The sequence below is a fragment of the Salmo trutta genome, chromosome 6 (genome assembly GCF_901001165.1).
Source record: "Salmo trutta chromosome 6, fSalTru1.1, whole genome shotgun sequence".
Lineage (NCBI taxonomy): Eukaryota > Metazoa > Chordata > Actinopteri > Salmoniformes > Salmonidae > Salmo > Salmo trutta.
This window is the reverse complement of record NC_042962.1, coordinates 8166118-8183929: the sequence shown is the minus strand read 5'-3', so window position 1 is coordinate 8183929 and position 17812 is coordinate 8166118. Positions and strand designations below refer to the sequence as shown.

General features: G+C 42.4%; 1 protein-coding gene across 1 annotated transcript; it reads left to right on the top strand.

Annotated features, from left to right (window-relative positions):
* The first annotated feature begins 9355 nt into the window (after window positions 1-9355).
* Window positions 9356-12774, top strand: LOC115195190 (CD226 antigen-like). The gene is given in 4 exon segments (XM_029754984.1): window positions 9356-9472; window positions 11290-11628; window positions 11822-11875; window positions 12537-12774. Coding segments are annotated over 4 exon segments (567 nt in total). The 5' UTR covers window positions 9356-9408; the 3' UTR covers window positions 12647-12774.
* The last annotated feature ends 5038 nt before the right edge of the window (window positions 12775-17812 follow it).

Below are 17812 nucleotides of genomic sequence, written 5' to 3'. Positions count from 1 at the left end.
TGTTTCCTGTTTGAAGTGGTGGACTCTAACCCTGTTTCTGTTTCCTGTGAGCTGAACACTTCAAACACACTACCGGAAGACCAGGAGGTAACTGGAGAGAGACATGCCAGTTAGTACCAACGTAAGACAGTATCAGTCCTCTGCTGTATGTTGGTGTAATGAGTATCAGTCCTCTGCTGTATGTTGGTGTAATGAGTATCAGTCCTCTGCTGTATGTTGGTGTAATGAGTATCAGTCCTCTGCTGTATGTTGGTGTAATGAGTATCAGTCCTCTGCTGTATGTTGGTGTAATGAGTATCAGTCCTCTGCTGTATGTTGGTGTAATGAGTATCAGTCCTCTGCTGTATGTTGGTATAATGAGTATCAGTCCTCTGCTGTATGTTGGTGTAATGAGTATCAGTCCTCTGCTGTATGTTGGTGTAATGAGTATCAGTCCTCTGCTGTATGTTGGTGTAATGAGTATCAGTCCTCTGCTGTATGTTGGTGTAATGAGTATCAGTCCTCTGCTGTATGTTGGTGTAATGAGTATCAGTCCTCTGCTGTATGTTGGTGTAATGAGTATCAGTCCTCTGCTGTATGTTGGTGTAATGAGAGCTTGTTTGAAGAAAGCAGGTTGTGTAGAAGGGTTTTGGCCCATGAGAAACCCATGTCCTGTGGTTGAATCAAATGTCTACCCAGACTATTTGCCTTGCCCCCCCCCCCCCCCCCTTTTACGCTGCTACTACTCTCTGTTATTATCTATGCATAGTCACTTTAATAACTCTACCTACATGTACATAATTACCTCAATTACCTCGATTAACCGGTGCCCACGCACATTGACTCTGTACCGGTACCACCTGTATATAGCCTCGCTTGTTATTTTACTGCTGCTCTTTAATTATTTGTTACATTTGTTTCTTATTTTTTGTAGGTATTTTTCTTAAAACTGCACTGTTGGTTAAGGGCTTGTAAGTAAGCATTTCAATGTAAGGTCTACACCTGTTATATTCGGGAACATTTGACAAATAACATTTGATTTGATTTGGGATACTAGAGGGATAAGAAGGGTTCGATTTCATGCCTTCACTTTGGAGTAAAATATGTTGTTTTCACATCTACCCACTGATTGCTCTACCTTAAAGATAACATCTGTACGTATCAATGAGTGCACCTGTGTGTAGCTTTGCGTGTGTGTGTCGTCCCCTAAGTCCTGACTCTGTTACAGTTCTGTCTTCACGCTTGATACCAAAGACTTGGGTCATGTTAGGCCTATAGGATTCTCAACAGACCTAACCAATAGACAACATAATGTCTCCATGGACTGGAGGTTATCGGTTACAACAGGATTGTGTCATTATTAGGGGCAGCCATTATATGGCGTTAAAAGTCAGGCAGCTTTCCAGCTCTGCATCACAGTGTTAGCTGTGCCACTGGAGATTCTGGGTTCGAGTCCAGGCTCTGTCGCAGCCGGCCGCGACTGGGAGACCCATGGGGCGGCGCACAATTGGCCCAGCATCATCCGGGTTAGGGGAGGGTTTGACTGGCAGGGATGTCCTTGTCCCATCGTGCACTAGCGACTCCTGTGGCGGGCCTGGCGCAGTGCAAACTGACACACGGTGTTTCCTCCGACACATTGGTGCGGCTGGCTTCCGGGTTAAGTGGGCATTGTGTCAAGAAGCAGTGCGGCTTGGATGGGTTGTGTTTCGGAGGACGCACGGCTCTCGACATTCGCCTCTCCTGAGTCCGTACAGGAGTTGCAGCGATGAGACAAGACTGTAACTACCAATTGGATACCACAGAATTGGGGAGAAAAAGGGGTAAAATAAAAAATGTAATATAAAATGTAAAAAAAACATTCCAGCTGAATGAATCATAATGAAGTGCTGTTCAGTGTTCTGTCCTCATCTGAAGACATCATTAAAAGTGTGTTCAGATCCTCAATTTAAGCTCATTAAAGATATTCACACCAGTCCTCTCTATGTCTTGTTTAAGCTCCTCAGCTTGTACATAGATTTACACTGTAGTGTGTGTGTGTGTGTGTGTGTGTGTGTTCTCTGGGTCTCTCTTGTGGTACACACACTGTGGTACCGTGCGTGTGTGTGTGTGCTGGACAGACATGTTGATGTTGCTGGCTACTGTGGTGAGGAAGGATGTCTTTGCAACCTACCCATCTGTCTCTGCAACCTACCCATCTGTCTCTGCAACCTACCCATCTGTCTCTGCAACCTACCCATCTGTCTCTGCAACCTACCCATCTGTCTCTGCAACCTACCCATCTGTCTCTGCAACCTACCCATCTGTCTCTGCAACCTACCCATCTGTCTCTGCAACCTACCCATCTGTCTCTGCAACCTACCCATCTGTCTCTGCAACCTACCCATCTGTCTCTGCAACCTACCCATCTGGCTCTGCAACCTACCCATCTGGCTCTGCAACCTACCCATCTGGCTCTGCAACCTACCCATCTGTATCCGCAACCTACCCATCTGTCTCTGCAACCTACCCATCTGTCTCTGCAACCTACCTATCTGTCTCTGCAACCTACCCATCTGTCTCTGCAACCTACCCATCTGTATCCGCAACCTACCCATCTGTATCCGCAACCTACCCATCTGTCTCTGCAACCTACCCATCTGTCTCTGCAGCCAACCCATATGTCTCTGCAGCCTACCCATCTGTCTCTGCAACCTACCCATCTGTCTCTGCAACCTACCCATCTGTCTCTGCAACCTACCCATCTGTCTCTGCAACCTACCCAACTGTCTCTGCAACCTACCCATCTGTCTCTGCAACCTACCCATCTGTCTCTGCAACCTACCCATCTGTATCCGCAACCTACCCATCTGGCTCTGCAGCCAACCCATCTGGCTCTGCAACCTACCCATGTGGCTCTGCAGCCTACCCATGTGGCTCTGCAACACTGGGGAGACGCTGCAAAACATTCACAGGTGTGTCTTGGAATTGTTCTATGAACTCAGGGAGCATGCAGTATGTCCGTCCCTCCCTCCTCCTCCTCCCTCTTTCTCATTTTCCCTCTTTCTCCTCTTTTCTCCTTCTCCTCCTCCTCCTGCCCCCTCCTCCCTCTTCCTCCTCCTTCTCCTCTCTTCCTCCTCCCCCTCTCTTCTTCCTCCTTCTCCTCCTCTCTTCTTCCTCTTCTTCCTCCTCCTCTCTTCTTCTTCATCCCTCCTCCTTCTCCTCCTCCTCCTCCTTTCTACTTCCTCCTTCCTTCTCCACCTCCTCGTTTTCCTCTCTTTGTCTAATGGGGCTGCAGGGAAATCTGATTAGCCCTGTGAAAGATTAATGCTGAGCTGTGTGTGATTGATGACAGTATGTGTTTTGTAGACAGAAGTGCCTGAGGTGTGAACAAGTCTCAAGCAGTCTGCTTTAAGGGATTTAAGGATTTGGTTTTACAGGGCTGCACGATGTTGATTCATTCATTTAAATGTAAACATCCACTAATCATTCACTCTTTCCCTCCTGTTATCCTGCTTTGTGTGTGTGTGTGTGTGTGTGTGTGTGCACGCGCGGTGGTGGAAAAAGTACCCAACTATCATACTTGAGTAAAAGTAAAGATACCTTAATAGAAAATGACTCAAGTAAAAGTCAACCAGTAAAATCCACTTGAGTAAAGTCTAAAAGTATTTGTTTTTAAATATACTTAAGTGTCAAAAGCAAAAGTATGAATCATTTCAAATTCCTTATATTAAGCAAAACAGATGACACCATTTTCTTGATTTTTTTTATTTATTTACGGAAAGCCACAGGGACACTCCAACACTCAGACATTATTTACAAACGAAGCATGTGAGTTTAGTGAGTCCACCAGATCAGAGGCAGTAGAGATGACCAGGGATGTTCTCTTGAGAAGTGTGTGAATTTGACTTTCCTGTCCTGCTAAGCATTCAAAAAACAAACGAGTACTTTTGGGTGTCAAGGAAAATGTATGGAGTAAAAAATACAATATTTTCTTAAGGAATGTAGTGAAGTCAAAGTTGTAAATAATATAAATAGTAAAGTACACATACCCAAAAAACTACTTAAGTAGTACTTTAAAGTATTTTTACTTAAGTACTTTACACCACTGTGTGTGTGTGTGTGTGTGTGTGTGTGTGCGCTCATCCGATGCATGTGTTAATCTGTGTGTCTCTGTGTCTACCTCCAGCCACGTTGTCAGTGAGTGTGGACCAGACATGCAGTGACCCTCCCCTCGACACTGCAGCACTACAGTTTCCGTGTGTCATCCTGTCTGAGGCCAAGAGACGAACCATAGAGGTCACCACCCTGACCCCTAGCTGACCCCTCTGTCCGAGGCCCTGAACAGCACTTCCAGTCAACAGCTCTGTGAACTACTGCTGCAGGTAACATAGCTCTAGACACACTTTGATTGGTCTAGAGCTCTGGGATATTGGATAGGGGAAAATGCTGTCAATACTCTATAAAAGTGGATGTCACGTTCTGCATCACCTGTTGCATTGTCTTTGTGTTTGGAGAAGCGTGTCTTTCAGGTGTTGTGGAAATTCAGTACTGAGAAAGATTTAGTCATTTCTTCAAACAATCATCTTTATTTAATATCGATTCATTATTGCAATAATGAGGCTGGTCGACCCCCCCACCCTTGAGTGTTGTACCGAGTAACCTAACCTTTACACAAATGCAGAGTACTATATACAGCTGACACTAGCAATAGTCAAGTCATGGTTGGTTCAACACCCTCATGAAGACCAAGGAGCATCATAAGCCACTCTGTGTTCATCCTGTTGTTATCTGCACATGGGTTGTTTTCTTAACACCCCCCTGGCTTAGTTTCCCAGATGCAAGGATGATTTTCAGACAATGAGGAATCGTTCTAAACTCCTCCTGGCTATCTCTATCTCGGTTACACCCACCACATCTTGTCTATGTAATGCAGTCTTTAACTCATTTGTCAGCTCAAGCCATCTCCAGTGACCATATGCCCAGGTTAGCTGCAGTGAACTAGAGTGGAGAACATAAAAACACACTAATAGGACAGAAATATCCTTCTATTTCTTAAGTATCAATTGCTAACTATTAATATCAAACAAATCAGGTAAATTAGATATTTTTCTATCACACAGGACCCCTTGAAGAAGAAGACAGCTAAAGCACTAAAATCTCAGCAAGCATACAGCCCGACTGCTCAGAACCACGCTGCTGAAGGTACTGGAACACACTGCTCAGAACCACGCTGTTAAAGGTACTGGAACACGCTGCTCAGAACCACACTGTTAAAGGTACTGGAACACACTGCTCAGAACCATGCTGCTGAAGGTACTGGAACACACTGCTCAGAACCACGCTGTTGAAGGTACTGGAACACACTGCTCAGAACCACACTGCTGAAGGTACTGGAACACACTGCTCAGAACCATGCTGTTAAAGGTACTGGAACACACTGCTCATCAGAGCTCATTTATCAGTAGAGTGGGAATTCTACTACAACCTCCCTGTTTTGTACCGAAGCATGGCTTCTGCCAATAGGTCTGTAGTTTGATGGAACAGAAGGTAGTGCCCAAACAAGTCCTGCTCTGTCTACAGTAACGTCTAGCAGTTCTCTCTGTCTCTCTCTGTTTCTCTCTGTCTCTCTCTGTCTCTCCCTGTCAATCTGTGTCTCTGTCTTGCTGTCTCTCTGAGTCTCTGTCTGTCTGTCTGTCTGTCTGTCTGTCTGTCTGTCTGTCTGTCTGTCTGTCTGTCTGTCTGTCTGTCTGTCTGTCTGTCTGTCTGTCTGTCTGTCTGTCTGTCTGTCTGTCTGTCTGTCTGTGTGTCTGTCTGTCTGTCTGTCTGTGTCTCTGTGATTAGCTCTACAGTACCGTCTAGGAGTTCTCTCTGTGTCTCTGTGATTAGCTCTACAGTACCGTCTAGGAGTTCTCTCTGTGTCTCTGTGATTAGCTCTACAGTACCGTCTAGGAGTTCTCTCTGTGTCTCTATATGCATGAGTCTCTGTGTCTCAGTCTCTATGTGTCTCTCTGTCTGTGTCTCTCTGTGTCTCTCTGTGTCTCTCTGTGTCTCTGTCTCTCTGTGTCTCTGTCTGTCTGTGTCTCTCTGTCTGTGTCTCTCTGTGTCTCTCTGTCTCTCTGTCTCTCTGTGTCTCTCTGTGTCTCTGTCTCTCTGTGTCTCTGTCTGTCTGTGTCTCTCTGTGTCTCTGTCTGTCTGTGTCTCTGTCTGTCTGTGTCTCTGTGTCTCTGTCTCTCTGTGTCTCTGTGTGTAGCTGTAACTAGACAGTACAGTCCAGGAGTTCTCTCTGTCTCTCTATGTCTTTGTCTCTCTGTGTTTCTGTGTTTAGGTCTACAGTAACGTCTAGGAGTTATCTCTGAGTCTCTGTGTCTCTGAGTCGTCTCTGTGTCTACGTCTCTCTGTGTCTCTCTGTGTCTCTGTGCCTCTATGTTTCTGTCTCTCTGTGTCTCTGTGTCTCTGTGTGTTCTGTAGCTTGACAGCTGTGTGGAGCAGATATAACAGGTCCACAGACACCTCCACATGGAGTCAGTCAGACGTGGCAGAGGGAGGAAGGTGAGCCTTTACACACCAAACAACACCATAACAAATGTGTTCTTTGTCTCAGCCTTCAGATTATGTTTGCTGTGTTGATGTACAGTAGGCTAATGGATGATCTAGTCTAAAGAGATGGGGACTGATTCCTTCCTTATTATTCGTCATCGTAACGGCCATCGATAAGAAACAATACTGTGCTGCCGTATTCATTGACCTGGCCAAAGCTTTTGACTCTGTTAATCACCACATCCTCATCGGCAGACTCAGTAGCCTTGGTTTCTCAAACGATTGCGTCGCCTGGTTCACCAACTACTTCTCTGATAGAGTTCAGTGTGTCAAATCGGAGGGCCTGCTGTCCGGACCTCTGGCAGTCTCTATGGGGGTACCACAGGGTTCAATTCTTGGGCCAACTCTTTTCTCTGTATACATCAATGATGTCGCTCTTGCTGCTGGTGAATCTCTGATCCACCTCTACGCAGACGACACCATTCTGTATACTTCTGGCCCTTCTTTGGACACTGTGTTAACAACCCTCCAGACGAGCTTCAATGCCATACAATTCTCCTTCCGTGGTCTCCAACTGCTCCTAAATACAAGTAAAACTAAATGCATGCTCTTCAACCGATCGCTGCCTGCACCTGCCCGCCTGTCCAGCATAACTTCTCTGGACGGTTCTGACTTAGAATATGTGGACAACTGCAAATACCTAGGTGTCTGGTTAGACTGTAAACTCTCCTTTCAGACTCACATCAATCATCTCCAATCCAAAGTTAAATCTAGAATTGGTTTCCTATTTCGCAACAAAGCATCCTTCACTCATGCTGCCAAACATACCCTCGTAAAACTGACCATCCTACCAATCCTCGACTTCGGCGATGTCATTTACAAAATAGCCTCCAATACCCTACTCAACAAGCTGGATGCAGTCTATCACAGTGCCATCCGTTTTGTCTCCAAAGCCCCATATACTACCCACCACTGCGACCTGTACGCTCTCATTGGCTGGCCTTCGCTTCGTAATCGTCGCCAAACACATTGGCTCCAGGTCATCTACAAGACCCTGCTAGGTAAAGTCCCCCCTTATCTCCGCTCACTGGTCACCATAGCAGCACCCACCTGTAGCACGCGCTCCAGCAGGTATATAGCTCTGGTCACCCCTAAAGCCAAGTCCTCCTTCGGTCGTCTCTCCTTCCAGTTCTCTGCTGTCAATGACTGGAACAAACTACAAAAATCTCTGAAACTGGAAACACTTATCTCCCTCACTAGCTTTAAGCACCAGCTATCAGAGCAGCTCCCAGATCACTGCACCTGTACATAGCCCATCTATAATTTAGCCCAAACTACTACCTCTTCCCCTACTGTATTTATTTATTTTATTTATTATTTTGCTCCTTTGCACCATATTATTTATATTTTAACTTTGAACTTTCTTCAAATTACAAATCTACCATTCCAGTGTTTTACTTGCTATACTTTATTTACTTTGCCACCATGGCCTTATTTGCCTTTACCTCCCTTATCTCACATCATTTGCTCACATTGTATATAGTCTTATTTTTGTCTACTGTATCATTGATTGTATGTTGTTTTACTCCATGTGTAACTCTGTGTTTTTGTATGTTGTCGAACTGCTTTGCTTTATCTTGGCCAGGTCGCAATTGTAAATGAGAACTTGTTCTCAACTTGCCTACCTGGTTAAATAAAGGTGAAATAAAATAAATAAATAAATAAATTGTTCCCAAAACTAGAAATATTTTTCTTCCCCACCAGTAGGACATCTACATGAAGATACCTATCTTCTACCCAACCAGGAGGACATCTACATGAAGATACCTATCTTCTACCCAACCAGGAGGACATCTACATGAAGATACCTATCTTCTACCCAACCAGGAGGACAGCTACATGAAGGAACCTATCTTCTCCCCCACCAGGAGGACTACATGGAGGTACCTATCTTCTCCCCCACCAGGAGGACAGCTACATGAAGGTACCTATCTTCTCCCCCACCAGGAGGACAGCTACATGAAGGTACCCATCTTCTCCCCCACCAGGAGGACAGCTACATGAAGGTACCTATCTTCTCCCCCACCAGGAGGACTACATGGAGGTACCTATCTTCTCCCCCACCAGGAGGACAGCTACATGAAGGAACCTATCTTCTCCCCCACCAGGAGGACAGCTAAATGAAAGAACCTACTACATACTACACACATAAAGTGGTGCTACAAACAAAAATGACCAGTAGATAAATAGATCTTGGTAATTACTAGTAAACAGATTTCAATAAGCCACTGCAAAACACAGCACCTCTGTGTAGTAGCCTAATAGCATAAGCTAGCAGGACTGAGCTTGCCATCCACTGCATCACTTACCCTGTACAAAAACTGTCCCTCTGTGTAGAATGAGCCTACCATGGGTTAGCATAAAGTGTCCCTCTGTGTAAAATGAGCTAACCATGGGTTAGCATAAAGTGTGTCCCCCTGGCCCCCTCCCAGGGACAAAAGTGTATGACTGTATCCTAAATGCCACTCTATTCCCTATATCATGCACTACTTTTGACCAGAGCCCTGGGGTGCCATTTGGGACATAGTAGAGAGAGAGAGAGAGAGAGAGAGAGAGAGAGAGAGAGAGAGAGAGAGAGAGAGAGAGAGAGAGAGAGAGAGAGAGAGAGAGAGAGAGAGAGAGAGAGAGAGAGAGAGAGAGAGAGAGAGAGAGAGAGAGAGAGAGGAGAGAGAGAGAGAGAGAGAGAGAGAGAGAGAGAGAGAGAGAGAGAGAGAGAGAGAGTCAGTCAGTCAGTCAGTCAGTCAGTCAGTCAGTCAGTCAGTCAGTCAGTCAGTCAGTCAGTCAGTCAGTCAGTCAGTCCCTGGTGCCTCTCATCTCATCAATGCAGCTTCCGTTGTGCCTCAGAGAGCCAAGATGGCTGTACAAAAGGACCACTGGTACGACAGGGCACTCCTCATCCTTCTCTCCAGTCTCACAGGTATGGTTGTTTTAACATTGAATGTTGATCAGGGAAATATAACTTTTTTTTTTTTTTTTTTTTTTTAATGGGGTGGCTCAGCTTAATATTGCGGAAAGATTGTTGCTTCCATCAATGTAATTGTAAATATATATCTGTATGCATAGATATACATACTTTTTTTTAGAATATACCTTTGTTATTCCCCGCAAACCCCACCACCCTTCCCCCAATTGGAGTAAACTAATAAACACTTAGGCTTCTACCTTCAGTTTATACATCTTATACACATTTTACAGACACAATCTATTTTACAATAGTTATATTTTGTTTGTTTTTAGTCCTTCCGCTATTTCTGATGTCCATCCAGTTTGATTTATATTTGTAACTGTGCTATTTCACCACATTTCTGAACCTATATACATGTAACTGTGCTATTTCACCACATTTCTGAACCTATATACATGTAGCACTTGTTTGAGTACTTGTATATAATGGATTATAAAGAAGAGGACTTGAAAGTGGTTGATTTAGGTAGAAGTTTATTTTAGGCTATTTGTTGTCTTACATTTGGAAAAATGTAAGTTCACTGCTGTTAAAAGTCTCTAAACATGGCATATTATTGCTGACATGTTCACCCAGTTGTGTTTTAGTATTTACTAAACCGACCAGCTCTTTTCGGTCTTATGTAGCAAAATTTGAAATTGTGTTTTTTTAAACTGGATAAAAGCAGAGACTCAGAGCTAGAACATTGTATATCATGCATTACACAATGGGACAGTAATTCTGCTTTAAAAGTTGATAAACTTGTAACCCCACTTTTGAGAAAATTAGTTGCTTGAAGATTGCTTACCGTGAGATATTTGATTACAACTTTAAACGCGGTTTCTCTCTGAAACAGCATTTATTATCATTGAATGTTTCCATAACAACCAGACTGTATTCAGACATTCTGTCTTTCTTCAACACTTAATTAGAACAGGGTTTTCCAAACTCGGTCTGGGGCCGAGTTTGGAAAAGTTGGTGCACATTTGGTGCACATTTTGTTTCTACCCTAGCACTGCATAGCTGATTTTAATAATCAAAACTTGATGATGAGTTAGTTGTTTTAATCAGCTGTGTAGTACTAGGGCAAAAAACCAAAATGTGTACCCAGAGGGGCCCCAGGACCAAGTTGGTGGAAACCCTGAATTACAAGACTGTAGGAACACCAATTATCTCATCATATTTCTTTAACTGTGAATTAGAAGACTCAGACACAGACTATTAATGAGTTAGTCTTTAGATGGGCTGTGGGTAACATTCCCCTTTTATTCTGACAGGACTAATACTGTGAGAAAGACACACTTCTTCTGTCAGCATAGCTACCTCTCTAGAGGATTGTTGTTTTTGATAGGTTCTCCAGATGGAGGTCTGATTGAAGACCAACCTGTTTGATCATCAGCTATGGTCATTTCTGTTGATTTGTGTGTGGGCTCATATTTTCCTAATTAGTGATACCCAGGGGAGAGACTCAAAAGAGAGAATTGAAGGTGATGACTGCTTCATCTTCCATCGGAGCATCCGACTCAGAACTCCGTGATGAGGGCTCTTCCTATGTTCTTTTCATTCTGCTTTTTGCATATTCTCCATGTCATAATTCCAGTGGTTAACTATATACTGACTGCTTAAACTCCATATTCATTCCATTACAGAGTTAAAACTAAGCCGGAGATTATCTTAGGTCACAAAATTACGTTTATCGGGAATTACTCACATTCCTGAGGAACTGACCAGGTAAAATGTAATAAATATACGACTGTGCACATGTATAAAAAGATGTCCTCCGACCTGTCCAGTTTCTGTGCAGCAGACAGATGGTGTAACCACGGTGAAGCTGGAGGAGGGGATGGTTCTAGTGTGTGTGTGTCCGTGGGAAGGGAAGCTCACCATGGTCTCCTAGTCCAAACGGATCCGATTTGACAAGGTCCCTATAGCCGTGTACCACCCTGAGTACGGAGTGTCCATTTCCCAGTCCTACCAGACCAGGATCCAGTTCCTGAAGTCCACACCCATGGACGGCAGTATCGCCATCACTAACGTCACCCAGGAGGACACTGGGGTTTACCACTGCTCTGTTCAAACCTTCCCCAGAGGATCCTGGACTAGAGATATGTTGGTGGAGGAGGATGACGCAGGTAACTAACTGTACACGACTTCTTGTCTATTTTCATTTAGAATATGTTGTTTTCACTTGAAATAATGGAATGCAGTTTGTGACTAGCTCGTACCAAATGCTTTGACTGGTAATGGTGGTTGTTTTCATTATTTTTACAACTTAACCATATAATTTCTCTGTATTTTCTCTAACTTTGTTTAGTCTGTTCACAGATGAAGATCAAGAAGAAACGGACATCCACACCAGAGAACCAGAACCTAGCCCAGGTGAGAGGTCAGAGTTTAAACATGATTAGGTCAGTTAGACATATGATGTTGTACTTAGTTACTAATACAGTGAAACATGTATTTAGTTGTGCAGTGACATTGTGACCTTGAAATCCTGGGTAGAAAAGTCTTATTTTCCATGATAATAATGATCTAGACTGAGATGGTACACACAGTGAGAGACTAAAGTGACACAGGATGTGGTGCAAGCTGTTGGTTTGCAAAACAGAAGTATTTATATTCTACAATCTTTACATGCGTGGTGGTGTGTGGGGAGAGGGGATGTGGTTGGCCACCTATTTTGTGCAATGATTACCTAATGTTTTTGGAGTTCTTGTAACCCACCAAGTCGACAAAAACAATGTTTCTACCCAGCCTACCCTCTTTAAGCCACACCTAAAAAGGAATTAACTGTGACCCACTCACCATTTTGAAAACAGGATTAGATACAAGTATCTAATGTGCTCTTTTCTCCCTCCGTTCTCCCTTCCTCCCTCCGTTCTCCCTTCCTCCCTCCGTTCTCCCTTCCTCCCTCCGTTCTCCCTTCCTCCCTCCGTTCTCTCTTTTCTCCCTCCGTTCATCTTTTCTCCCTCCATTCATCTTTTCTCCGTTTGTTCTCTCTTTTCTCCCTCCGTTCTCTCGTTTCTCTCTCCGTTCTCAGTTGATTTCAGCCTCTCTGAGTATCTGTTTTACATCTATGTTGGTGGAGGAGTAGGAGGCCTGTTAATCCTGCTCTCTGTCATTCCAATACTGGTCATTTGGCAGAGGTAAGAGTTGACTTCCCCTACTTCTTCTTCATGCAGGGACAATATACAGCTATTTTTACTCTAGTTTAGTCTAGGTAAACTTCAAAAACATATTCTGTGAACTCACATTGATGAATGCATGAATTGAGGAAGGTCCCTTTCTACACATTGCCTTTTCACAGTCAAGCTTTATTTGGATATGTGATCTGTATGTGATAAATAGAAAAGTTCCACATATTCTTACAAGTAAAATACCTCTCCCAGACTACGCATTAGTCATCCCAGTTAAAGGTAAATACCTCTCCAAGACTATACATTAGTCATCCCAGTTAAAGGTAAATACCTCTCCAAGACTATACATTAGTCATCCCAGTTAAAGGTAAATACCTCTCCAAGACTATACATTAGTCATCCCAGTTAAAGGTAAATAGGCTACTGGGAGTACTGCAGGTACTCATTTGTTAGGGAATAAACTTTTTGCTGTGAAATTCTATTTCTTCCATCCATCCCTCCCTTCCCCCGCACCATATGTCTAAGATAGTTTTGCTCAAATAGTGCACTTTCATTTTGCTGTCACAGCGAAAAGGTTAAAGTGTAGGTGTTGTACTTACAATAGAGTGTGGGCTAGGATAATGTCTGTCTGTCTGTCTGTCTGTCTGTCTGTCTGTCTGTCTGTCTGTCTGTCTGTCTGTCTGTCTGTCTGTCTGTCTGTCTCTCTCTGACTCTCTGTGTGTCTTTCCCTCTCTCTCTCTCTGACTCTGTCTCTCTTTCTGTCATTCTGTCTCTCTGACTCTCTGTGCCTCTCTCTCTCTCTCTGACTCTCTCTCTGACTCTGTCTCTCTCTGACTCTCAGTCTCTTTCTCTGACTCTGTGCTTCTCTCTCTCTGACTCTTTCTCTGTCTCTCTCTCTCTCTCTCTCTGAATATCTCTCTCTCTCTCTGACTCTGTCTCTCTCTCTGACTCTCTCTCTCTGTTTCAGGATCTCTCTCTGACTCTGTCTTACTATCTGTCTATGTCTGTCTCTCCAGAAAGAAGAAGAGGAGAGAAGAGTACAGGATCAAATTGCCTCCAGCTCAGAGACAGGTAAAAATATAACATCTCTCATCATTTCATCCAGCTCAGAGACAGGTAAAAATATAACATTATCTCTAATTTCATCCAGCTCAGAGACAGGTAAAAATATAACATTATCTCTAATTTCATCCAGCTCAGAGACAGGTAAAAATATAACATTATCTCTAATTTCATCCAGCTCAGAGACAGGTAAAAATATAACATTATCTCTCATTTCATCCAACTCAGAGACAGGTCAAAATATAACATTATCTCTCATTTCATATAGCTCAGAGACAGGTAAAAATATAACATTATCTCTCATTTCATCCAGCTCAGAGACAGGTAAAAATATAACATTATCTCTCATTTCATCCAGCTCAGAGACAGGTACAAATATAACATTATCTCTCATTTCATCCTGCTCAGAGACAGGTAAAAATATAACATTATCTCTCAATTCATCCAGCTCAGAGACAGGTCAAAATATAACATTATCTCTCATTTCATCCAGCTCAGAGACAGGTAAAAATATAACATTATCTCTCGTCATTTCATCCAGCTCAGAGAGAGGTACAAATATAACATTATCTCTCATTTCATCCAGCTCAGAGACAGGTACAAATAAAACATTATCTCTCATTTCATCCAGCTCAGAGACAGGTAAAAATATAACATTATCTCTCGTCATTTCCTGATCATGTGGGTTCATCATAGAGTATCCTCTTGTTTCCATGAATCAGCCTGTGGCACATCTCTAATATATATATATAATCTCTCATTTCTAATGTCTTTATATTCCTGCAACGACTATCAGAACGTGCCTGTGCATGACAGGATGAGGAAGGGGACCAATCAGAGGGGAGATATGCCAGTGTAGGCCAAAATGCACACAATACGTCCACACACTAAGAGGACGAGATAGGGAGCAGTGCTGTGTTACACACCCCTGTCTGACCTCTGACCTCAGTGCTGTGTTACAGACCCCCCGTCTGACCTAAAGATGTATCGTTAAAGGCTTCACATGCAGAACTCAGTAACTCCCTAAGCAAACTGTCATTTAAAGCGTTCACCATTATAAACTATCACATTCTCTATTCAAATCCTCACAGTCGTCTCTAACTCAATTGTGTGACAAAGAACAAAGCAATCATCCTCAGGGAATGCTGTATTTCCTGGTTGTTATTATGCAAATGGGGTCCTGTGGGTTCTCATGGAATGTTGTCATGGAATTTCTCTGATGTAAAATGATGGTCATCAGATGAAACAGTGGATGTTCCTTGCATCTAAGCCATAGATCAAATATGAATTCTCATTCTAACTGTAGAATCTACACTGAGTGTACAAAACATTAAGAACACCTGCTCTTTCCATGACATAGACCGACCAGGTGAATCCATGTGAAAGCTACAGTCCCTTATTGATGTCACCTGTTAAATCCACTTCAATCGGTGAAGATGAAGGGGAGGAGACAGGTTGAAGAAGAATGTTGAAGCCTTGAGACAATTGAGACATGGATTGTGCATGTGTGCCATTCAGAGGGTGAATGGACAAGACAAAAATGTAAGTGCCTTTGAGCGGGGTCTGATAGTAGGTGCCAAGTACACAGGTTTGCGTCAAGAACTGCAACGTTGCTGTTTTTCACACTCAACAGTGTCCTGCGTGTATCAAAAATGGGGGTTAGGGTGGGGGGGTGCAACTCAATATTAGGAATGTGTTCTTAATGTTTTGTACACTCAGTATATGTGAATACTGTGATTAGAAATCATTCTGACCGTGTTAGACAAAATGTAATTCTGTTCATAGCTAAGAATAACATGGAGGTATTAGGAAGGTGTTCTTAATGTTTTGTAAACTCAGTGTATATGAATGCTGCGATTAGACAAAATTAAAATGATATTCATAGCTAAGAATAACATGGAGGTATTAGGAAGGTGTTCTTAATGTTTCGTAAACTCAGTGTATATGAATGCTGCGATTAGACAAAATTAAAATGATATTCATAGCTAAGAACATAACGGAGGTCTTGGGAATGAAAGACATTTTTGGGCTCTCAGCAGGAACAGGAAGAAGAATGGACAATGTGGGAATATAGGGTTTTAGTCTTGTCAATAATGTATTAAGCGTACAATAGGTGCTGATACAGTCTGTTTCTCTGTGACTTTAATGACTTCATGTGAACTAAATAAAAACTAACCGTGACATCAATTGGTATTTTCTAGGAGTGTTAGACCGGGTTTAAATCAAAAGGTGTGTTCTAAACAAACGCATTGCACTTAACTGTTAAAGGTCATATACGCTCAGCTGACATCCGCAGCGCTTGCCATGAACGCGATCTTCGCGAATGTCTGCAAAATCGACTTTTAAAGCACATTGCAATGTGCTTTTGATTGAATCTCTGCCCTAGTTACTTCATCACTAACCGGCTTATCAGGTAGCCTAATGCAACTGTATTTAGCCCTGTTACACATTGGATAAATCAACTGAGAAATGTATCGTCATCAGACAAAGAAGACACAGAAGAAATACAAAAAGAACAAATGTTATACCTTGACAGCATGTACATTCAATTTATTCTCTTACCTCATCGGAAAAAAACATATTACATACAGTATATACATTGAGTGAGTGAATAAAGTAATCCTACACTCAATGTATTAAAAGTGCTATTAACAAAGTAAAAAAAAAAACACACAAACGCATATAGTGTGTGACTATTTAGACATTAACATCAAACTAACATTGTGGTGGTAGGAACATTACCAATGTGTAGTGTAGTGCCGGACAGAAAACCTCCAGTGTTTTCCTCAACTTTATTAAAACAAGATGGCTGACATAAACAACAGGAGAAGGAAATGTAACGTGGAAAACAGCAAATGACGAATGTCACAGGACAACGTGGAAGTACTTTCTCTCCTTACCATAGTCGTATAAATACTCCAAACTAACTGGAACTGATTCCTCCCTTTCCAGTTTTACAGTTAACATCGTAACAAATAGATAATGAGAACCTTTTGTAGAAGGGCACTTTCTTTGTTAATCCAACCAACGTTGAGGTTAAATTGATTCACATATGTGTTAAGTAGAACTAAACAAACAGCTAATTTTGTGATCTAAATACATGATATTCATGGTTATTATTTTATACTGTGCCTTGGACGTTTTTGGGATTCCATATAAACATATCTACTGCTATGAAAATAAATAATCAAACTTTGACAAAATAATTAATAGGACAAACAGTTTTGGACAAATATGCTAATCTGCGTACCTCAATAAACAGATTGTCTTTTCTTGTGAACATTGACTTCGTGTTCTTGGAAACTGTGAATTGGTGGAAACTGTATCATTTCTCAGATAATGACAAGACTGAAAAAAATGTAATACAAATTGACAAGACTATTTTTTAGAATGTCTTGCTCCAGAGATGTACCGTAATCATCGCTAACAATGACAGACACAGACCCAGAGACAGAGGCCTGTGTCTGGTACAGTAGTGTCACACTGCAGTCTGCATGCATCACAAGGCACTTCATTCTGTGGCTGGAGGACAAGGTGCAAGGTCTGTGAAACACCAGTAGTCAGAACAGTTCTGAGGGCTCCACACAGAAGGCAACAAACCGTTTGTTAACAATATATACAGTGGCAAGAAAAAGTATGTGAACCCTTTGGAATTACCTGGATTTCTGCATAAATTGGTCATCACATTTGATCTGATCTTCATCTAAGTCACAACAATTGACAAACAAAAGTGTGCTTAAATTAATAACACACAAATAATTGTATTTTTCTTGTCTATATTGAATACATAATTTAAACATTCACAGTGTAGGTTGGAGAAAGTATCGAATGACTTCTCCAAAAGCTAATTGGAGTTAGGAGTCAGCTAACCTGGAGTCCAATCAATGAGACGAGATTGGAGATGTTGGTTAGAGCTGCCCTGCCCTATAAAAAAACACTCACACAATGTGAGTTTGCTATTCACAAGAAGAATTGCCTGATGTGAAACATGCCTCGAACAAAAGAGATCTCAGAAGACCTAAGTTTAAGAATTGTTGACTTGTATAAAGCTGGAAAGGGTTACAAAAGTATCTCTAAAAGCCTTGTTGTTCATCAGTCCACGGTAAGACCAAGCGTC